Consider the following 25,058-nt stretch of genomic DNA (forward strand, 5'->3'; position numbering starts at 1 on the left):
AATTCCTTTGGAATTGTCTTGGATCATTGTATTGCTAAGAATAGTTAACTCATTCACAGTTGATCATCATATAGTATTACTATTATTGTGTAGAATGTTCTTCAGCCCTGCTCACTTCACTTTGCCTCAGTTCATGCTGGTCTTTTTTTTTATAGTCATGTCATTTTTTTAAAACAGTACAATAGTACTCCATCACAATCACATATCATAATTTGTTCAGTCATTCCCAATTGATGGGCATCTCCTCAATTTCCACTTTTGCCACCAAGAAGTTACTATAAATGTCTTTGTACGAACAGAACCTTTACAAATATCTCTTTGGGGTACAGTAATGCTGTTGCTGTAGTATGGGGTATGGCAGAGTTGTATAGCCCTTTGAGCATAGTTCCAAATTGCTCTTTAAAATGAATCAGTTCACAACTCCCACCATTTATTGTCATTGGCTTGGTTAAACAATGAACTATTGATATTTTAGATTTGACTTGGTTGGCAAAGTGTTTTGTAGTTGTGTTCATACAGTTACTGGATTTGTCTTGATTAGTAGACTCCCAAGTACTTTATATTGTCTACAATTAGAATTTTTCTATCTCTTGCTGCTGGCTTTTATTGGTACTATATAGAAATGCTGGTGATTTATGAGTTTTATAGCCTTCAAGTTTGCTGAAATTGTTATTTCAAATAGTTTTTATTGATTCTCTAGGATTCTGTAAGTATATCATCATAACATCTGCAAAGTTGTTGAAACCTTTGAGTAAAAGTATAAGACATCTGGATAAAACACTGAGAGTTTGACTTCCCTTAGGTCACAGCACCAGTATATGGACCCTAGACCTTCCTGATTCTGAGATTGGCTCTGTCCATTGAGATATATTGCCTCTTTATCTCACATAATCATTTGTCTATCAATTATCTACAAATCATTTGAAAGCATATAAAAACATGCAGTTATATTTTATTTTTCTTTGAAAACATATATCTGATTTCATTGGTATCTGGGACATCTGAGGAGGAAATTCCTTTCCTCCACCAATGCAGGTCAGGACTTTATTATTTAAATACATGTAGAGCTGGGGGGTTCTGGGGTACTGGCCTTCAGAGTCATCAAAGTCCAGAAGATAGACAAAAGTCAAGATGACTGTAATCATCTTGCAGTAGGTGTTATATTTTGTAAGATATTTTGGTGTTTGGGAGCTAGATTTAATTTTTTTTCATTTATTCATCCATCCATCTATTCACTTGAGTTACTCAGAATATGGAGAAGATAGGTTCTGTGTCTCAGAGACAAAGGTAGTACTTGAATCAACTAACCCTTCCATGGCCAGCTCTCAATTCACTATGCCATGCTCTCTGTAAAACCAACTTTTGTAAATCATGCAGAGTAGTGTTGGCACTTGTCATCCTACTCAATGATCACTTCCTAAGTTTTAAAGGACAAAAATTCCTCATTTTCTTTTGTTTTGTTTGTCCTTGTTCTGTTAAAGGTAGAGGAACCCTTAGTAAAATGGCAATTTAATCAAAGTTTCTTATATCCTCTTACACTTTCCTCACCTCTCTTTAGGCACTCTATTGTTGCTCACTGATGTCTCCACATCTTAAAGATTCTTATAGTCCTCAGCCAGGCAATTGTTTCCAAAGCTTCTCTTATTTGATATTAAACTTTTAGGCATCTATTAACATTTGCAAAACTGAGGAATATGAAGAAAGTGGACCTGTTGTACAATTAAATGCTCTTCATATAATCTTTAGTCTTTATATAACTCCAGACATTGTTCCTGAAAAAAGACCTAAGTTACTCTGACTAGAGAAAACCTGTAGTCTCTGACTTTTCCCAAAATGGAAAGGCTACCATGATTTAAACAGGTAAACTCAATATGTTTCCTCATTTTGACTTTCTTCCATTGTCTCCCCACTTGAGATGATCCCCTCTTCTTGCTTCTGACTGTCCCTAAATTATTAGAAAATGTTGCCATTATTTTAGATAATACTTAAGAAATTTTCTTATCACAACCCCTTTTCCAATATCCTTAAATTTCCTTATGTCTTCAATATTTTTTGTAGAAATACACTTTATGACAACAAAGTAATTTCTCTGCAAATAAGCATGACCTCATCAATAGAGCACTGTGTTGGAAATGACTACAGGCAACACAGTACTTATTCTTTCAAACAAGGTTCCATCTCCCCATATCAGAATCCTCGGATCATAGGAGCAGAGACTTAAGAGTTTGAAGGACCTTAGGAAATCACTAATTGGCATCCCTAATGCTCAACGTCCCTCATTTTGCAGATGAGGATCCAGAAATTGGCCCAGTTTCGTCCTAGTCGAACAGAATACAAAAACAGAAATAGACCTAGGTCTCAAGGATCAGGGCTAGTACATTTTGAAGGAAATTGATAGGCTACTGATACATTGGAGCACAAATACTTGAAAGATGTAGTTTCTCATGAGATGGTATAATACAAGTTTTGAGCTTGAAGGACACTGGGATAATATCTAGTATGATTCCAGATATTATAGCTGTAAGGTACTTTGGAGAGCTTTTAATTTAGCCCTTTCACTTTCCCACAACCAAATTCAACAAATAAGGAGCCTGGTGAGCACAGTTAAATAATGAATTGAAGCTTTCTTTTCTCTATGGAGATTAGGGTAGGGAAGGACTTAAACCTCATATGAAGATATGATATGAAACAAAGAATATTGGGCAGAGAGTCTTCAGTTCCCTTTGTTCTTCCACTGACTAGCTGTGTGAATCTAGATTTAAACCACTTAACCTCTTTGCTATAGGACAATGCCAACCATTGTTTCTTCTAATTCCCAATCCTTCTGTTCCCTATGTCAAGATTGATACATAAAAAATACTAAATATCAAGGAAAGACTAATTAGTGATCAAAAATTTTTATTTACTTAGAAAAATTGTCTATTTGTTGCTAAATTCAGGAGGTTAAAGAAATGAACCTTCAGTTAGCTAAAATTTCAATTAATCAACATTTCACTGTTTAACTTAGATTTTACTTTATTGATAATTAAGAGTTGCTATTTTATGAGATTTTAGTTTATTGGTCACTCTAGGGTGACACAGGCTTTGATGGAGGTATATTATTCATTTTGATCATTTTTAATAATTAGTGCTTAGTAAGGTACTTTTGTGATGTTCACTGATATGCAATATAGGTTAAATTAAGGCAACCTAGTTTTGGGGAAGCTTCTTTTAATGTCCCTTAAAGCTTGGTATTAATAAATGGATAAGGGCAAGGGGAAGCATGAGAGGAAAGTTCCTAATCCTAGTCTTCCTCCTTCTAAAAGTAGCAGCCAACAATGGAGAGGCAGCCATGGCAATGGCAAGTGGCCACAAGAGACTGTTAGTCTAAATGATGGATGTGGTACACCACAGTCCACCTCCACATCCAACCACAGTCACCTTCCCTGTATTCAAATTCTAAGGACCTGAGTTCAGGCTCTCACCACTCCTTAATTCCATGACATTTATAATAGCCTCCTAGTTGTTTTTATCTAGTATCTCCCTTCAGTTCATCAACCAATAAGAATTTATTAAGAACCTTCTATGTGCTAGGAACTATTTTTTCTTTATTTTTTTAATTTAAATTTATTTATTATTCCAACTACATGCATCAAGTGAAGCAGAACAAAACAAGACACATTAGCCACAAGTAGTCAGAATGCCCCAAAAGTCTTAGTGTAAGTTCAAGCTGTTAAAGTTTCAATAAGCACTAAGAGTTTTGGGATAATCTCTGTTAAAAATAATAAAAATAAAGAGGAAGAAAAATGGGTTCAAAGATATCAACTTCAGATGGGGATATAGGAAAAAAAAGCATTTTTTTCCCCTTTTTTTGGTTAATTTGGTTCTGTCCTATTAAAGGCTAAGGAATTGGGGAAAGATTCTGTGTTGCACTTACTGTGTTTTTTTAATTACGTTATTAAGTTTATAATGACTTTTTCCAAGGATCAACCACAAACTCTGAATTTTCAAAATTCTTATCTTGGGCAGGTTAAAATTATCACAGCAAGTGTTTTTCAGCCATAATAATCACACTTACGTTATACAAACCTTGAAACTTCTTCAATTGTGATACATCTCATAAATAACTCATATTTTATAAATAAAAAACGACTCATTAATTATCTTTGGATATAATTTAATGAAACAGTAGGTAAGCTACAAAAAAGTATACATCTATTTAGGGAGTTTTTGATGAAATGATTATTATCTCTAATTTGAGACTTAATTGTGAACCTAAGGAAGGGATACTTGTTTTTTACTTTAACTACTTTTGTTCCAGTTTAGGGAAATGGCAGCTCCCTTATTTGGGGGTTAAAACAAAATAATGTCTTTCACATTCAACCAGGATCAAAATGCAACTGCTTACACACTGCAAGATTTTCTCAGCTCTACTTGTATGTACTTCTAATTTTCTCAGCAGCTCTGCTCTGGAAGTGGATATAGTTAATTGAGTTATATATGTTCCAGATTCTTTAATTCACTTGTGTGTACTCCTTGTAGACCTGCAAGGTAGCAGAATTTGGGCTAACTCACCACAGCAGCACCAAGGCTTCTAACCAGGGTGAGGAAGACTGAGAAGTACAAAAAAGGCACCTCACATTTTCTCCAGAGATCTTTCAAATTGCATGCGGGAATGATATGGATGGAGATAACTGTATTTGTCCTCTGACAGTAGAAGTTTTTAAGGGAGAAGTTAAATAAAGGGGTACTTTTCAGACCCCTTTTAAAAAAAGAGAAGTTGATGAAAATATGGACAAGCAGTTAAATTCTATTTTCATTTAAGGCAGTATCCTATTCAAGTTTTTACTCTGGCTTTGAATGAAAGCCAATTCAAAAGATAAAATAATACATTATCTGGAGAAAAATCTTCAACCTGATGTAAGAAAATCATCATAGGAGCTACATTAGCTCTCACAGAGTTTATTACAGTATTTTAATTTCTTATTGCATATACTGTTACATGCCCTTTTTAGATCAGTATTTATATGTATTAATACATTATGAACAATGAGCATTTCTCCATAGTATCATGAAAATTATGTCTTTTGATGAAATTCAGCAGCATGCAGTGCAAATTTGATGTGCAAAGTTATTGTTTCATAAAGTGAAAAACTACTTAGGTTTAACTGTGAAGGTAACATGATCTTTATTGGTTGATATGCGGAGGTTAATTTTGGTTTTATGCAGAGTTTGCATAGTTCATGATTAGTTTCTAATGAAAAACTAGATTGTGTTGTCAGTGACCTGGAAGAAGATCAAGTGATAGTAGCAAAAAGAAAAATTTGAAGAAGTGGCATAACTTTTAAAGTGGAAAGGTCAGCAAGCACAGCCTGAAACAAACAAACAAAATAGAATTGTTAAATTTAAACAGCTTAACTATCAAAATATAATGAAACAATAGCAAAAGTCACAGGATCCATATATTAACATCAATAATAATCTTAAATTCACTTGTCAGCACTGCCCCAATTAAATCATTCTGTACTATATTAACATTTCTATATTTTCTTTCTAGATTCTTCAATTTCAGTGCACATACAAAAAACTATTATGCTGCCAGGAAGTGAGCTGGACTTTAACCTACAAGGTAGCATGGGTTTATAAGAGGTCTAATATTTCAGCTTGTTTCTATAAATAAATGTACATTATGAATCCTCATCCTGTTATACTAGTATAAGGAATAAGTATGACTTTAAGTGAATCATTCTAAGGCTGCAATAATATTTATCCAATTGCAAGATTCATATGTATTCACTCTATTTAACTAAAGATAGAATATGGATAGCTATTTTGGGGGGTATGATTTATATTTCTATAAGATAACAGATTTACATCATTTTAGCTTATGATTTCTAACTATATTTAGCTATAAAATATACCAGAAGAAAATTGTCTTTAAATTATTGGCAGAGATTTTTTTAAATCAATAGAAAACAAGCACTAGTTATCTAGCTAGCTAGCTAGCTATATATCTATATCATTCAATGCTAGACTATACAGTTTAACTCATTTTTTATCCTGTGAACACAGTACACTAATACACTAAAAAACTCAGTATGTCAACAATGATGTTAGTAGACATAAAGTGCCTACAATGATTATCATATGATACCACCCCAAAATGTCTTTAATCAAGGAATGAAGAAGATTTAAGTATTTAAATATGCTCTTGAGTTTAGACCTTTCAGCTTTTAGTAAATTAAAAATGAAAGAGTAACAATGCATGCTTTATGCATCTGAAGCTTAAATTGTTTTGGTTGGCAGCATTTCAGAAAGTATTTCAATCTCCTCTCCTCTAAGTGAAACTTATCCTTACTTCAGCGGCAGCCAGTGATGTCACCTCCATCAGGTTTACTGCTCGGAAAGCAAACACAGCAGCTGCCAGAACTGAAAAAGAATGCACAGTATTTTCAACTGCTGACCTATTGATCAGTTCAACACATTTACCTGGATCAACCATATACTTGCTTCTGGTTTTGAATGAGAAGACTTGACAATTTATGTAAATCAAATTCCTAGCAACTGCTGTTTTTTTCCAGAACTTCCTCTCCTCTACCCACTGCCCCCTAAAAAAAAAAAACTTATTAAAGTTAAATAAGTGATCCTTTTGAAAGTTCAAGTTATCTCATAAACCTCTCTCTTCAAATCAAATAATCTTTATACATTTAAATGACTCTATCTCAATAGGGTTCTACTGGTAAGCCCTAAATATAAGAAACAAAACAGAGGAAGTCTCTCCAGCTCCCAGGGTAGATCCTCTATGGAAGATTTATGAAAAGATATGACAATTGCACAAGAGGTTCTGATCTGCACAGGTGGAGGGAGCACTCATCTCAGTAAAGCTATACAGGAGGAAAATGTGTTAACAAGAAGAGAAAAATCAAAGCAATAATTTTCCTAACAGCATTAAATTTTAAGTCGCCCTCATGGCACTAAATTTTAAGATGCAAAATGGCCAAAAGTTTCTTTAAAAAGTACTACATACTTGCTAAGTAATGTTTAAAAATAGCTAGCAGAAATAAACATTTTGGGTCAAGAGGGTGATAAGTGAACCAAGGAAAAGCAGATTGTATAAGGTATTTATAATTGACATGGGAAGGTAAAATCTTAGAAGACTATAATATGATGGAAAAGAACATTAACAACTAGGTTCTAAGATGATGAAGAATTGGTTGCTTTTATTCAAGCAAAAAGACAATAAGAAAAAAAATGTGATGTCTCAGAGCAGAAGACCTTTCTGGCTTTAATTAGACAATATGGTAATCTAGAAGAATACTTCTAAAATTTTAAGACTGTGAAAGGATTTACTGTTTTAATTTGGGGCTAGGCCCTGGAAACAGAACTGAGCAAGGCTGCCAAGTGTGGTATGGCAGAAAACTCACTGCATCAGGGGTCACTGCTTCTAGGTTCTACAACTGATTCTGCTTAATTGACCTTGGGCAAGTCATTCAATTTCTTTGGGTCTTAGTTTCTTCAATTATAAAGTGAGGGAATTGGACAAGATGACCATTGAACTCTCTTGAAGGTCTAATTTCCATGATTCTATGGTGAATGACAATACACCAATTTGAGAAAGTCATAAAAACATTCATAGAGCTTAAGGTTCTGTACATCATGCAGTGTGAAAAACAACCATTTAAAAACAGGTGAACTATTATCATTAATTAAATCTGAGGACTACTATAAAGAATTTTTAAGTTTCTAAAAGTGAGGCACTTAGCAATGTTAAAGGAAAAGCCATTAGAGTCTGACCTAGTAGGAACATAGCCTGACATAGAATAAAGTTATCCCCTTACAATAAAATTTCATACCTCAACCAATATTTTTATTTAAAATATGCAAGAAATAGCATTTTAAATTCCTAACAATTAAGAGAAAACTCTTATAGTGACATTTATGCCACCAATGAATTCAAATACTTATGGTCAACATTATTATTAATGAAAATTCTCTCAGAACACTTTAAATGAATGTATGGCTTAAGAGGAAAACGAAAAGTCAAACTGCTAAGGGCAATACTGTTCTTCTAGTTACCAAAGCTTAAAGCCTCAGAATCCTCCTCAACCTTCATTGTCTCTCACCCTGATAGATCTAGTCATTGCCTCATCGTGTCAATTTTATCTCTATAATAGCTCTTGTATCCACCCTATTAGCAAATAGCAATCAGCCTAATCCAGGCCCCTATCACCTCTAGCCTGGACTACTGCCATCCCTTGATTGGCTCCTGATTTTAATCTCTTTCCTCTTCAATCCCTCTTTCACTGAACTGACAAAATAAACTTCCTGAAGTTTACCAGCCACCCCCCTCAATTTCAGAACTTTCAGAGGTTCTCTATTATCTTTGAGATAAAAATACAGATTCTTCAGTTTGGCATTTAAAGCCTGGCACAGTCTTGGTCTAGCCTACCTTCCCAGATTTACTTTACACTATTCCCTCATAGATGCCTTACTTGCTTTGCCTACAACTCAATATTACATCTCCCGCCTCCAAGCCCTTGCATCGGCTGTCCCCCAGGCCTGAAATGCACTCCCTCCTCACCTCTGCCTCTTAGAATCCTTAGCTTCCTTCGAGTCTCAGTTCAGATGTCACCTCCTATAGGGGGGCCTTTCCTGATCCCCTTAGTAGTGAGTGTTCTTTACCCATGCAGGGTAACTAGTAGAAAGTCCAAGTGAGCTATATATAGTGTAGTTAAAAGATAATGAGGAGAAAGACATTATTTTAAAAACTGATAACAAAAACTTTTAAGAGTCACTGACAAATAGATTTACAAAAATAGCAAATACAAATTATTTCTTTGGACAAGCAACTGCTTTCCAATGTCAATCTCTTGACCCTTACTTTTATTTAGTGGAGCCACTATAGTAACACTGGGAGACAGGCAGACTGTGTTTTTTATTCCCCTCTCAATAGTTGCCGAATGTCCACGAGTTCATGGCAGCTAGTTTGGTCTGTGAAAATTCTCTTTGTTAGATCAGGAAAGAGTTGTAAAGTATAGGCAATTAACTTTTTTCCAAAGGTAGGAGGGGAAGAAAAAATAAGGGCAGCTCACCAACTGACCTCAGGTTCCGAAATGCTTATGTACTCACAATCTTTATTTATCTTGGTGTCACATCACAGAATTTCCTTTTAGTCTGCTGTAATGTTAGGCCTGTCCAGCCTTTCCTTGGAACAGCACTGTTTGCCACAGAGCCAAGATACACAATTTCTCATATTTTTTTGAATATTTGTCAGCTGAATTAAGAAAGCATTGATATGAAGAGTAGTACTTCTCTTATTTTCTTTTGATTTTACAAGCTCTAGTCATTTTCTAAGCAACCACATCAATAATATTGCTAAGACACTTTTTCTTTAAACTAACCTCCATAATTTGGAATTTATATGAATATTATTAGACCCAGAGATGATTTAGTCCAATTATGTCATCTCTAATTGGGGAAACTGAGGCCCAAGGATTAAATGGCTTGTGAAAAGTAATAAAGGGAGAGAGCAGAGTAAATGTGGATGAAGTCACAATTGAACCAGATTCCTAATATATTTATATTTTCTCAAGGGTTACACTAAAATCAACAAAACTTATAGCTGAGACCTAATATGAGGGTATTCCTGTCATTTTTGTTTCTCATTTTCAGAGCTCATAACAGTTTTCTTTTGCAATTTTTTGAAAAAGCAAATGGGAAATTGGGGTAGGAAAGGTGATGTTATATTAGTTTCTTCTTTTCTTCTTGCTCAGGTCATTTGTTTCAATATCCTACGCAAGAGAGGAATTCCTTTTATAATGTCCCTGATAATTGGTTATTACATTTACTCAAATGTTTTTAGTTGTAGGAATTTGCCACTTAACACATTACACTTTAGAAAGTTCTTCCTATTATGTGTCCTCCTTTAAACTAAAATGTGGTGCCCAGAAAGAACTTCAGATTCCATCTGGAGTACACCCAAAGAAAAGAACCAGGACAGGAATAACTACAGGGGTTTGGGGATGGGGTATCAAAGGAGAGCCTAAAGGCTATCTTTAATATTTAAAGGGATATTTAAATAGCTGCAGATGGCAGAATCAGAACCAGAAGCTATTGGTAGACTCTATAAGAAAGGAGATTTTAGCTTAATATATAAAGGAATTTTCAATGCTATAGCTGAAATGCTTAACAATACAACTTTATTAATAATCTAATTTTCACATTCAAAAATCTTGGCAATCTAGCTATTCATTCATATCCATACATGTATATACATATCTATAAATAGTACATGCACAGACATATATGTATATACATTCCTATACTTATTTTCATTAGTAGTTTCAAAGGTGTGTGGATGGCAATGTACTCTAAAAATATAAATTTTACTATAATTCCTCCTGCAGAAAATTACAATTTAAAGAATACAATTTCCAAAATATTCCTAATTTTTCACAGCAAGAAATACTATTCATATACTGAAAAATGAAGAAGGTAAAAGAATATTCCCCCAAAATATTTATTTTGAAGGCTAAGAATAAATATCCCACTCTGGAAGGAAAGAGGAAGTGAAAAAATGCATGCTTCATAGAACTATCATATTTTAGAACTGGAAGGGACCTTAAAACTCACCTAGTCCATCCTTCTCATCTTATGGTTTAGAAAACTGATTCCCTGAAAAAACAACTTGCCCAATGGGTTCATTAATGGCAGAACTAGAATTGGAGTTAAATCAAATCTTCTGACTCCCAAAGTTCAATGCTCTTTTTATTTTACTGTGGTATTTGTATGATGGCTGTTGTGCATTTGATTTTCCTAATGATTTGAATTACATTCATCCCCAGATTATATTTAACCCAAGTGAAGCAGTGAAATGTAATTAATTGAGTACTTTCTACTCTGTGATAAAGCTGTTTCTTCTTTCCCCTCACCATTTCTCTTACTTCATATATGATAACCTTGGTGTGATTATGTTAATGCCTCACACACATTTAAATAGGAATGTGTTTGATTAGTTTTTTGCTAAATATAGAATAGACATGAAAGATTACAAGATTTAGGGGCAGTTAGGTGGCACAGTGGATAGAGCACCAGTCCTGGAGTCAGGAGGACCTGAGTTCAAATTCGGCCTCAGACACTTAATAATTGCCTAGGTGTGTGACCTTGAGCAAGTCACTCAAAACTCACTGCCTTAAATAAATAAAAATTTAAAAAAATATTCTAAAAGATTACAAGATTTTAGTAGAGAGAACAAGAAATAAACATGAAACTCCAGTACCTGGCAAGTACAAATTCCAGCAATAGAGAAAGAGAAACACTTTAAGTTAGTAGAAACTACAGTGAAGAAAAGACACATTCTTCAGTCACGCCATGGGGCCTGCTTGGATGCTGGAGCCATCAGCTCTCAGATAAGAAGGGACACCCAACTCAAGAAGAACAGAATGGGAGAACAGAGGGTGCACTAGGCCTCAATACACCTGTTCCTACATATTGTGTTGGAACCTTAGCTTTTTCAACCATAAAATGAGGATAATAATACTTGTCTTATTTATCGTATGTGGTTATCATGAAGAATACTTTGTAAACTTTAAAGTTCTATTAAAATATGTAATACTGTTTATTACCTGGATTCTAGTAGTACAGACCTTTCACATAAAACATAAGGGAATCATTGCATCTCAAGCTTCAAAAGGGATTATCTAGATAGTTTCTGACTGGAGAGGATCCGATATATATATATATTTATATATTTATTATACACACACACACACACACACACACACACACACACACACACACACACACACACACACACATATATATATATATATATATATATATATATATATTGAAGGATGGTTATATAGCTTCTGTTAGAGGTCCTCAAGGGATGGGAGATACTACCTTCTGTTTTCTCATCCTCCCATCCACCTCCCAAAAGAACCAGTTTATGCCCTCAAAGAGTTTACCCTCAAGTGGGGATATAAAAAAACAAATAATGATAAACAAATACAAAATAATTTAAGGAAGGACTACTAATAACTGAGAATTGGTTATTAAATTTATGTTTTAAAAGATGTGTTTAAAGATCTGAGTTTCCTTGAAGGAAAACAATTCTTTTTTTTTATTTTTAAATTTTTTTTAAATTTATGGCCATGGGGTTAAGTGACTTGCCCAAGGTCACACATCTAGGCAATTATTAAGTGTCTGAGGCCAGATTTGAACTCAAATACTCCTGACTCCAGGGCCAGGGGTGTGCCATCTAGCTGCCCCCCTAGGAAAAAGATTCTTAAGAGCTGGGGTTGAGGCATGGCAGGTAGGTTATCAGTCAAAAGATACAATGTCAACATTGAAAAATTGCAAGTTTGGCTGGAATACAGAAAAAAGTAGGTGGGAGACAGACAATGGCATGCTTTAAATGAACATTTTGGGGCAGGGTAGATCCTATCTGTGCCCTCAGAAAATTATTTTGGCAACTATATGGAGGCTAGTTGGAGAGGGGAGACAATAGAAGTATGGAAACAAGTAATTAGAAAGCAGAATGATAGGAGAGTGAGCTAGTAAGTGCTTGACCTAAGATTGAGGAGATTGGTAAAAAAAATGTAATGGAGATAGAACATGGCATACTAAATTGAGCGACTTCAACTCTAAGAACTCCACATTCTTCAATAGTTTGAAAAACTGGGAGTCCATAAAGGGAGATCCATTAGCTTAATAAAAGTGACAAATCTTTAACAGTTATAATAAAATAATCTTTGATTAAATCAAGAAAAGTGAGTTGCTGTCATAATGAAGTAGAAAGAGGAAATGAAGAGAGCTACTTTTCTGAGGGACTGGGTAGAGGTATGTCCTGAATTTTCTGGTATTGGGAATGAGTATCTGGTATGCCAGTGTAGACTGAGAGCCCTTAATTTTGCTTAATTAGAAATAATTAGAACGAAGCTCAGATATAATAGAATTACAAAGTTAAAAAAAAAGGAAGCCATCAAATTCAACCTTCACTCAAAATATAGTCTTCTAGTGTCCTTGACAAATAGTTAGATGACTTCTTCTTGGATACGTTAAAGATTCTTTAAAGATGCCTTTCTTTTTAAAATCACTGCCATCCACTGATTTTAGTTCTGTCCTCTGATTTTAAGCTGAACAAATATTTAGTCCACCCTTAAATATTTGAAGACATGTTCTTTTCTTCTCCAGGTCCAGTCCCTCCAACAATTAAGTCACAGTTTTGAATTCCACTATTCTGCATCAGCTACTTCTGGATTTATTCTAAAACTGTGGTGTCCAGAAAGGGGTAAAACAATGCCTATGTGGTCCTACCATTTTGGTAAGAAGAACACCTCTTTCCATCAGGATACTCTACCCTGAGATCTCATGAGAGCTGTTTGGGTTCTTTAAGCTTTATCAGGAAAGTGTAAACTCTGGCAATTACTATGAAACTGAGGAAGTTCCAAGAGAGTATAGGTAAAATTGTTTTTCCAAGAACCAGCTAGCTAAACATAGAGAGGTTCAATACTAGACTGGCAGTAAAGTGATATATTTTTTTGCCCCCCAAATTCTGGGAAACTTTAAATTACAGAGGTGTTCTGAGTCAGATCATGAAGGTAGTGTTCACACAGTGATAAAAGGACATGTTTAAAAAAATTTAAGAAAGAAAACATGATCTTTTGGGGATGACATATCATACAATAGCTCACATTCAACTTGTCTTTCAAAACAGTCTAGGTCTTCTTCACATCACATTTTCATCCTTTCCAGTTTCATCTTCCTTATAACATTTCCTATCTATTTCCATAAATAATTTTAATGAAGTGAAGATTTGAATTTTCTCCATATTAAATTTAATCTTAGTAAGTTAATTTCATTCAATTAAACAATTAATGTTTATTATCTGTATGCTAGATGGATAGAGTTTTAAAACCAGAAGGGATCTGAGAGATCCATAATGCAAAAGATTAAGAAAAGGAGAATTAAAGTTAACTAAGGTTTCAAAAGACAGCATCAAGGATGGAATGAGAATCTAGGTTTCCTGCCTCCTATTTTAGAACTCTTCTTTATACCATGATTTTGAATAAAATATTATAAATGTCTACAGATGAGGTATACCCCCCCATTAAAGTATTTACTCTAGACAGAGAAAATGATTGTTCATTTTTCTGGATACACACACACACACACACACACACACACACACACACGCATATATATATATATATATATATATATATATATATTACAAATAAACATTCCACATTACCAGCAAGAATTTCCAGAGAGTTGTATCCTAGGATTCTATCCCATAAAAGCAAAAGCTGATCCGTAGCTAAGTAACCAGAAAATGCACGTACCATCCACTTAAATGATATACGAAGTCTGTAATGAAGAGAAAAAAAAGGAGAAAGTGTTATCTGTAGTTATCTTTAAAAAAATTAAATATTCAGAATAAGATCAAATCATTCTATTGCAAATATACCTAGGAATTAAAAATGCAACTATTCTCTTGAAGACAGTAGAACTGCATAATTGAAGAATTCCATAAATAATATTATGCAAGATTAAAATATTAGAAGGCTGAAAACCTGTGAAGATATCTAGGTCAGACATGAGAAATTCTCCTTTGGTTTCTATGTTTTAGATAATACTGAGTAATCAATGGAAGGTGAATAAAAATGAAATATGTCATGGGATAGCCATAATAGCATCACATATCATTTTCTCCATGAATCATTCCTTGAATATTCCAGTGAGAAGTGATCCTTTCCTTCACCAGGTCTTCAGTCACAGGTTTGCAAACTCAATATCATCCCTGACTCATCACCCTCATTCTTAGCAGATTCCATCAATTGCCAAATCTTGTTATTTATATTTTCATAATATTTATTATTTTCATCCTCTTCTCTCCATTCTCATAGTCACTACCCTAATTCTGACTCTATTAGTTGCTTGATATATTGTGACAGTTTCTACGGTCTTCCTTGCCTCACTCCAATCCATCATGCCACAAAGCTGTCAAAGTGATTTTCTTAAATGTGACCATGCCATACTCCCTACTCTCCACCTTAAAAAACTCTAGGGGCTCCCTATTATTATAAAGATCAAATATAAACTTCTCTGTTTTGTACTTAAAGCCCCATACAATGTGGTTTTAAATCACTTTTCCAGGACATTACTTCTGTTTATAATCAGCCAGAACTGCTAACAGGTCCACATACATGACTTTCTATCACCAGTTTTCATCACTTTTCATTGGTTATTCCTCAGGTCTAGAAAACATGCCACTGGCACCTCTTAGAATACCTCACTTCCTTCAAGGTTTAGTTCAAATACTTTTCCTGATTCTCCTTCACTTACTCAAGTCTTCTATCAAAATTACTTATATATCACACATACACGCACAATATTTTAGACTATCCATTTGTCCATCTGTCCATTCATCTATCTATTCATCCATTCATCTGTCAATCTATCCATCCATCCATGTTATCTCTGTTGTCTAAATTCCTTCCTTAGGGGACTGTTTGTGCTAATTTTCTAATCCCACTTTACTAACAAACTGGAAGCTTCTTGAGAGCTGGAACTAAGTCCTGCCTTATTTTTGAATCTTCAGTACCTAGGCAGTATGTGTACCTAATTTTTGTGTGGTAAGTGAAATAATCAATTAATTTTTAATCAAACAATTTGAAAGAAGAGTCAAACTTACAAATTGGAATATATAGATATTCCCCTTAATACATCATAGCAAATTTTAATCATCATTAACTTTAGTTAATCATGATAGTCTGAATATCACATTTATAATTCAGGTTTTTTTTCACAAACTGTTTACTCCTTTGTGGCAAATATCTTTGATCATGAATAGAAAAGAATTCATTGTTGTAACTCTTGCAACTGACAGGAAATTCCTGGTAAAGAATGTATTATATTTCTAGAAATCCTTCTATCAATTTTAGGAATTTTATTTTTTTTAGATTTTTGCAAGGCAAATGGGGTTAAGTGGCTTGCCCAAGGCTACACAGCTAGGTAATTATGAAGTGTTTGAGGTTGGATTTGAACTCAGGTACCCTGACTCCAAGGTGGGTGCTCTATGCACTGAGCAACCTAGCTGCCCCCAATTTTAAAAATATTTTGAAGGAATAGTTTTTTAATGAATAATTATAATTCTTAACTTAATGATATACTTCTGTCTTGAAAGAGTTAATTCACCTCAAAGGATTTTTCTGTTCCAGAAGAATCAGTTAAGGATTACTTCTACATCTTTTGGTGTTCCCAGCTGCTAGGACCTTCTCTACCACATATTTGTTTTGTATATGTATAAGTATATACAGTATACTTATAAATGCATATGTTTTTCTCCCTCATTAGACTGTAGGCCTTTTGAAGATGGGGATGTTTTTTCTTTAGACTTTGTAGCCTAGCATAGCATGTTTAATAAATATTTGTTAATTGATAAATTGATTAATATGAGAGTATGTTTCCCTATTACACAGACAAGAGAAAAATACGCACGGCTGAGCTCCAATTTCCCGTAGATGATAAAAGAGTTGTGGGAGATGAGTTTGAAGAAGTGTCTCAAACAGCAAACACAGTGAAACAATACCCTATAATAATAATAATAATAATAATTCATTAGCATATATAGCACTTAAATTATTTTAAAATTATTTTCCAAGTTCACAATGAGAAAAAAATCATGAATATTAATGTAAATATCACTTAAATATTTTAAATTTAACAGCAAAGGTACAAGTCAAAAATGTTGCTAGTAAATCATTTGCTGGATTGAACAAATGAGAAATTTCATTTATCAAGTATATAACAGCTTATTACATATGTTTCAGATTATATCATTTCTAATACAATGGGCTCCCCACTGAATCATGTAATATACAAATCGTCCAGGAAAAACACTATTACACAGAACAAACTGTTATTTGACCTGATATTTAAGATCACTTGGGCCACAGAGAAATTAGTTTTTTCTGGATACTTGCCAGTTTTCAGGTATTTCCCTGGAGCCTTCCCCACACCCTTTGCTGTCTCCCTCCATAATTGCTTTCCCCTCCTGCTGCCTCTCTCCTAGGAAAAAAATATTTCCTGTCGCTTTTCCTACTTTTCCTATAACATTTAACCTCCCCTTCCTTCCCTCTCTTACTGTCAGCCCATCAGGAAAACTGTTTGTGTAGTGTTGACATAACATAGTCATTTAACATGACTCTTTGATTAGTGAGTTAAAAAGGGGGGGGGCAATATTGATGTAGCACAAGAGACAACAGAAAAGTGCATTCTTTAGGAAACCATATTCAAATTCCTGAATCAAGACTCTGGTAGCTTGGCACTCCTTGGGCCTAATTTTGCTGGGAAATTTTTAATATTATTTTTGAGTTTCTACAAAGAAAAAAAAGGAGTTGTTCTAATGCTAAATTCATAGGATTCATTACAGGCTTGAAAAAGATGTGACTACCTGCAAGTCCTTATTCTACTAAAAAAGAATATTTGAGCCAATATAAGGTGAAATAGGCAATCAAGTAAGGAAACTGTAAACTCAGCATGGAGGTAGTGATAAGAAAGCTAAGAACTATTTGTCAATTTACTTCTATTTGTCTAAGGAAATGGTAATTTCAGAGGGCTGCTTTGAACCCTGAAGTACAGAACTGTTCAGGGAAACGAGGGAAGAAAATTTCAAGTTGCCCCTGAGGTAGAAGATGAAAAGAAAGATTATATCAGTTTGACTTCCATTCCAGATAAAAACAAAGGAAGACAAGAGCAAAATCAAGTTATCCAAATGTTTTGTGTCCTAAAATGTTGGGCAGAATTTCATTGTTTGCATTAGTGTAATCCTAGAACCATCTCATCATAAAAACTTTAGTTTGCAATAAAACAGTCTAAGATTAGGATGATATAAAAATAGTTAACTCCTCTCCTACCTCCTGCATGCAATAATGAATGTGAGTAAACTAGATGAATAAAGAGAAGATAATTCACCATAAGCCCCTTCCTTAGGTATCATGATAACTCATAAAATGGGATAGAAAAATCTTATTTTAGGAGGTTTGATCCCTTCACATATGAATTCAGTCAACATTTCAACTGGGTGGTCAAAACTATCTCAAATTGGTCAAGGAAGCTCAAAAAAGATAAGTATATTTTGAGCATTAAATAAAAGCCCCCCCCCCCCATTCTAGTTGTTGGAAGAGACAGGGGAGAAGATAGCAATAAAGATAAGACAATGATCAAAGGAAATGGAAAAGAGAGATTTTAAAATTTCATGCTCAATTTGTTTTTTACGTATCTCTAAAAATTTAGCAAAGCTAAGCAAAAACATTCAAAATTTACATGGATAACTAGCCAAAATATAAAATTATGAACTTGGAAAACAAGTGATAAGTCATAATTTCTTTACTTGTCAATGAACTGAAAAGGCCAGCACACATGTGAAAAGTGTTTCTAGAACATGCTTTTACGTTAAAATGATTCTGAATTAGCGTTCCTATTTCATTATATAAAAGATGACACTTCTCAAAATCTAATCGAGCAATGGTATTTTTCTAGTGCCTCATAAAAACATTTATATTTCCTCCATCTTAAAATACTTCATCGTCCTGATTCTATGACAGAATTATTATGATCTGTAATTCAATACCACCATCAGGGCCTTTAAATCAACTAAATCAACTATACAAATGTGTAGTTTTATAGTATTATTTTAATAACTCTACATAAATACAATTAAAGAAAATCTGCCACTATGTTGTCTTCTAATAAAAAAATTACAGTTATAAACTAATTTAACTCAATTTCTAATGAACTTACAGAAGGATGAGAAGAGATGGAATGGAGTCTGAAGAAAAAACGGACATACATCTCACGGAATATCTGATACAATTTGGAAGGTTCATGGTACAGAAAACAAAGTGGAGCAACTGAAAGGATAAAAAAATTAATTGACGACATTGCAAACTGCTAAATTAGTTTAATGAATAAAAATGCATGATTCATGTAAATAAATAAATCCATACATTCACAGTAATTACACTCACCAAGAAGTAACAATCATATATGTGTGTGTGTGAATGTCTCTAATTGTAACCCATGTTATTTTAAATTTTAAGTTATTCTATTTTAAATCCTATTTTAAATCTGTGTGTTGGATTTTGAAGCACATGTGAAAACTCTCAAGTCTTTTTTTTTTTAGAAATAAAACAAAAAATTATTTTAGGTTTTTAGGGGTTTTTTTTTTTGCAAGGCAAATGGGGTTAAGTGGCTTGCCCAAGGCCACACAGCTAGGTAATTATTAAGTGTCTGAGACTGGATTTGAACCCAGTACTTCAGTACTTGAACCCAGGGCTGGTGCTTTATCCACCAAAAAATTATTTTAAAAGGTTATAGCACATAGGAAGGGATAGGGATAGGGATGGGGGAGGGGAGGGGGGAGAGAGAGAGAGAGGGGGAGAGAGAGAGAGAGAGAGCGAGCAGTCAAGCAGCATTGGCTGGGCCATGGTCACAGAAGATTGTTAACTGAAAACTCTCAATTCTAAAAGAGGAAGTTTGGTCTGGCCATCCTTGGTTTTTCTGCCATTAGAGAATTTTTTTTATTTAAAAAGGTATAAATAAAGCATGAGCTAAACATAAGACATCATTATCTAGGCTCATCAGAATATGAAATAATCTCATCTAGATTAATGACTTTCTAGAGGATATTTTTGACTTCAAACAAACTCCTAAGGAACAACAACAACAAAAGTTAAAAATAAAGTCATCTACAAGATGATGGACTGGAAGTTGATTTCCACATTCCACTTTAAAGGAATCAGATTTGCCTTCCAGCATTTGAACATTTTGGAAGAATGAATAACAAGTTAAAAAAAAAATTTCAGAGAACATTAGAAGTGGCACAGGACTACATAAATACAAAGGTGCAAGTCCCTCCAATAATTGGGAGAGGATTTAATTTTCCTCATTGGCAATCAACAATAACAACAATACCACTTAGCATTTATATAGCATCTCTTATGTTCTGGGCACTGTACCAAGAGCTTTACAAAGATTATCTCATTTGAAAATGAGAGCTTCTGGGAGACAGATTTGATTACTATTATTCTCAGTTTACAGAAGAGGAAACAAAGGCTGAGAGGGATTAAATCCTTTGCCTGAGGTCACACACACACACACATCTAATAAGTGTCTGAGACTGCATTTGAACTCAGGTTTTTCTGAATTCAGGCCCAGTGCTTTGTACCACTCAGCTACATGTATGAGAATTAAACCTAGTACCTTTAAATCTTCATATGAATGATTTTTTCTAAGTTTTTAGAATATTTTTTAAATCCCTAAAAATTAATTTAATTTAAAAATAAATGTTCAAGTACTAGTTTAGTTTAAAGGAAAGTAACGAGTTAAAAGAGAGCTACTTTCAAACTTGCTTAAAACAAATTAATTGATAAAAAGAAGCAGGAACTATTTACCAAAGAAAGATTGGTCTTTCATCTAATATAAAACTATAGCACAAGGCAGAGAAAGGCAGGCATATCTATGCAAGTTAAATTTTTTATTAGCATAACAGGAAATTGTAATTTTAGATAAGAGCTAAACTATACTGGCAAAAAGGTAACAAACTGATTTTTTTGAGATTTTAAAATCTTTAAAAGTATTATAATGAAGACTTTTAGGAGCAAAAATAACAACTTGTGACTCATAAATACAAAACTGAATTCAAAAGATTTACCAATATTGTAAAAAATGAAAAACTGATTGTAAGAACCTTTAGAACTAGTCACTGGTCATGGCCAAGGACAGAAAGAAGTTGAAATAAGCACATCAACCATTCTACCATTCTTGGTTTCTTTTCACTTTTAAAAAGTGAAAGGAAAAGAGATCAAATAAAATGCTTAAAAAGCAGAAGAATTTCAACACTCTAAGAAAAAAGAGTAACATAGTTTGATGATTCAGTTTCTCAAAACACTATAGGAAAACCAGTACTAATAACTGGTCACTTCAATTTATCAGAAGGATTAGGAAAAGTAAAGACAAACCAAATTTCTAAATACATATATAATTATAGAGTTTGTTTAAGCTACCCATAAACTTCCTAATCAGGTAATGGGTAAAAAAGACTCCACAATATTCACCAACCATCCTAAATCTATATATGACAGTCACAATCAAAAGAATTATACATTCTTTATTAGGCATGATGAATAAATTAGAAAAGATATAAAGAAATAACTTGGATGGAGCATGTGTACACCAGACACTTTTTCACTCTATTTCCCACTTTATTTGCATTTTTAAGACTCACTTTCATTTCTGTATTAAGCAGATAGCTTCATACTGACACAATCATAAAGTTTCAAAGTTTTAAAACTATTATTTAGTGAAAGTATATAGAAAAATAATTTTATATAAAATTAAAAAAAATAAGAACCACTTCCCAAATATAGGTAAAAGAGGCTTAAAGAGCCCATTAATAGTAACCAATATTCAAAATTGCTGACTAATTTGTTTATTATTTATTTTTCAATGTATTTCTAAAAAGATTTGAAGAAGCAAAAATAATATAACTGTATTATGTTGAATTCTGTCACATAGGAACAGACACAGGAATAAAAACTGCACCTGTGTTTTCATCACTCTAAAGTATTCCTAGATAAGGAATCTCTTTCTCTCATTGCTGAGTGGCAATTTCTTTTGACTTTTAGTCTTAGAGAACAGTTCAGACAATCAGGAATGTAAATGACTTGCTCAGTATTGTCCAGTCAGTACATATCAAAGGCAAGACTTGAACCATTCTTGATACAAGTCCAGGACTCTATCCACTGAGCAATTCTATTCTACTTGTAATTATAATATTATTTAAAATATCCTATTAAAAATCTTCTGATGGAGGTAAGATTTTCTTTGAATAAACATTCTCTTCTGTGCCACAATCCCTTGAAAGATAAGTGAAACTGATGTGCGCTAATTTTTTTTCATTGATTTTAAAATAAATCCTTCCTTTGGCAAATGATTTTTAAAAGTCATGCAATAGGGGTGGCTAGGTTGCGCAGTGAATAGAGCACCAGCCCTGGAGTCAGGAGTACCTGAGTTCAAATCCAGCCTCAGACACTTAATAATTACCTAGCTGTGTGGCCTTGGGCAAGCTATTATTAAGCAAGATGCATATGCATTTTTTTTAGGTTTTTGCAAGGCAAATGGAGTTAAGTGGCTTGTCTAAGGCATTTTTTTTAGGTTTTTGCAAGGCAAATGGAGTTAAGTGGCTTGTCCAAGGCCACACAGCTAGGTAATCATTAATTACTAATCCTGATTAAGTATTTGAACTCAGGTACTCCTGACTCCAGGGCCGGTGCTCTATTCACTGTGCACCTATCTGCCCCTTGCAGTATTATCTTATATCTACTGAGACACTATTTTAAAAGCTTTATATTCACACATCAACCTAGATTTTTAAAAATTGAGCATTAATAAATTTATCATAAACATTGAATAATTTGTGAAGTTTTTTTGCTAGAAAACTATGAAAATAAGATTACTCATTCAAAACTAGATTAAAAACAAGGGAAAAACAACCCTTAAAAAGTATTGGTCAGGGACAGCTAGGTGGCAGCAGTGGATAGAGCACCCACAGGCCCTGGAGTCAGGAGTACCTGAGTTCAAATCCAGCCTCAGGTACTTAATAATTACCTAGCCGTGTGGCTTTGGGCAAGCCACTTAGCCCCATTGCCTTGCAAAAAAAATCAAAAACCTAAAAAAAAAGTCAATTAAGGTGGGGCAACTAGGTGGATAGAGGACAGGCCCTGGAGTCAGGAGGACCTGAATTCAAATCCAGCCTCAGACAATAATTTCCTAGATATGTGTGACCTTAGTCAAATCACTTAACCCCATTGCCTTGCAAAAAATAAAAACAAAAAAAAAAAGTCAGTAAAGGTGTAATATAAGTGACTCTTTGTAAGTCCAACTTACCATACATTGAAAATCCATGGAAAGGGATTACACCTACAAAATAAAAATGACAGAGCCAATTTAATAACAATGTTTTCATAATAAATCCCTATTAGATCCATTCTAAAAATATAGCATGTCAACAGAAAAATTATCAAATCTTCAATCACTAAGTAGGAGGCAGTGAGGTGGCACAGTGGATAGACCTGAAGGGACCTGAAGGGAAGAAGATCTTAGAATCAAATCTGGCCTCAGCCGCGTAGTAGCTGTGTGTGACCCTGGGCAAGTCATTTAATCCTGTTTGCTTCAATTTCCTCGTGCATAAAAAAGAAATGGAAAAGTAAATGGCAAAATACTTTAGTATATTCAGTATTTCATTATCCAAATGAGATCATGAAGAGAATTACAATTGAAATTGACTAAACAAGGTTCCACCATCTTGTCAACCTTCTTTTGAATTTTTCATCAATCCTTCAATATGTCAAAATGATGACATGCTGAATTTTCCAGCTTCTCTTTTAAAGGTTTCAGTCTTTTCTCACTTGATTTTATCAGTTAACACTCTCCTAAGTTGTGCTGTTCTACATATGTCTCAGCATCCTGATGAAGTGATTTGCAACATTTTCTGGATCTTTTCTCTGTAATTTCTTTTTAAAAATTTTATTATTATTATTATTATTGCAAGGCAATGGGGTTAAGTGGCTTGCCCAAGGCCACATGGCTACGTAATTATTAAGTGTCTGAGGCTGCATTTGACCTCAGGGACGCCTGACTCCAGGGCCTGGTGCTCTATCCACTGTGCCACCTAGCCACCCCCATTCTCTGTAATTTCTACTAGTCTCATGTGAAACTTCCTGACTTATTCCTTATACTTGAATTTTGTTTTAATCTTGCATTACTGAAATTTAAGTAAAATTTATAAAAAATTTTCTCCCTTTTAAAAATTATTTTCTTTGGAATATAGTTCAACTAGTTAATATTTTATTTATTTATTTGGTTTTATATAACATTTAGTTTTTTGCTTTCACTCATATATACATATAAATATCTGTATACATATAATTTTTTTGGTTCTTGTTCAAAGTATGGTTAGTTTTTAAAATTAATTCTACATTTTTTGAACATGTTAGTAATATTGATATTCCTTTATATTGTGTGATATCACAATTAATATTTACTTATATATTTATTGTTTTATGGTTTTACATATTTGCATATATGTATATTACATATACACACATTATATATAACATACTCAAATATGATTATAGTTAATGGGGAGAAAATAGGGTTAGAGAATTAGAAATAATCCTAAAATAAAAATACTAGTAAACAGGAATAGTTGGTTTTCTTTTCTTTTTTAGTAATAGAGAAAAGGATTAGGAATAGTGGGTATATTGAAAGTTTTAAGTTAAAGGTTTCAGTTATAGGTAGAGAAAGCTTATTTTAGTATTTTAAAAGTAAATTTTAATGTCTGAAAATTAAAAATTTTAATAGGGCAGATAAGTGGAACAGTACAGAGAGGGCTGGGCCTGAAGTCAGGAAGATTTATCTTCCTAAATTCAAATCAGGCCTCAGACACTTAGATGTTGTATGACCCTGGCAAATTACTTAACCTTTTGTGCCTCGGTTTCCTCATCTCTAAAATGATCTGGAAAATGAAATGGCAAACTGCCATAGCATTTTTGTCAAGAAAATCCCAAATGGGGTCATGAAGAGTCAGACATGACTGAAACAACTGAACAACAAAGACTTTTAATATGAGATTGGCACTAGAGTAACAGCATTTCAATTTGAATAGGTTTGTGGATGATTTACATGTGGAGTTTGGACTTTGTCAAAAGGATCTTTACAACAAGGAATGAATTTCATATTCATTGCAACATAGTTAGGATTTTTGCCTTCCTTAAGATGTATTAAAGAAGAATAGTTTCTTAAAATAATTATCCACAGCAAATATAAAACTCGAGGCAAGATTGGTTGGAAGATACTGTATAAAAGAAAAAAATATTTCAAGGTCATAAGTGTCCATTAGAAAAACATTCCTAGGAATTAGCCAGATGACTAAAACTTAACTTTTGAAGAACTGAAGATATGAGAAGCAGAGAAAAAGTTTTTTAAATACATTAGGAACATGACTTTAT

At 33.6% G+C, this 25,058-nt stretch overlaps 1 protein-coding gene across 8 annotated transcripts in view; it reads right to left on the reverse strand.

Annotated features, from left to right (window-relative positions):
* Positions 1 to 5,142: 5,142 nt before the first annotated feature.
* TBC1D19 (TBC1 domain family member 19) overlaps positions 5,143 to 25,058 on the reverse strand; it is a 144,576-nt gene continuing 124,660 nt past the window's right edge. For 7 of the 8 annotated variants that reach the window (XM_074229659.1, XM_074229657.1, XM_074229663.1 and 4 more), the window contains 6 exons: positions 22,936 to 22,968; positions 18,790 to 18,899; positions 16,486 to 16,577; positions 14,237 to 14,352; positions 6,338 to 6,408; positions 5,143 to 5,351 (listed from right to left, as the gene is read on the reverse strand). In XM_074229659.1, coding sequence (XP_074085760.1) covers positions 5,277 to 5,351; positions 6,338 to 6,408; positions 14,237 to 14,352; positions 16,486 to 16,577; positions 18,790 to 18,899; positions 22,936 to 22,968 — 497 coding nt within the window. In that variant the 3' untranslated portion in view covers positions 5,143 to 5,276. Of the gene's footprint in view, positions 5,352 to 6,331; positions 6,409 to 8,560; positions 8,696 to 14,236; positions 14,353 to 16,485; positions 16,578 to 18,789; positions 18,900 to 22,935; positions 22,969 to 25,058 lie in introns of those variants that run through there. The other variant, XR_012477061.1, reaches the window with a different exon arrangement.

The sequence above is a fragment of the Macrotis lagotis genome, chromosome 3, assembly GCF_037893015.1.
Source record: "Macrotis lagotis isolate mMagLag1 chromosome 3, bilby.v1.9.chrom.fasta, whole genome shotgun sequence".
Classification (NCBI taxonomy): Eukaryota; Metazoa; Chordata; class Mammalia; order Peramelemorphia; family Peramelidae; genus Macrotis; species Macrotis lagotis.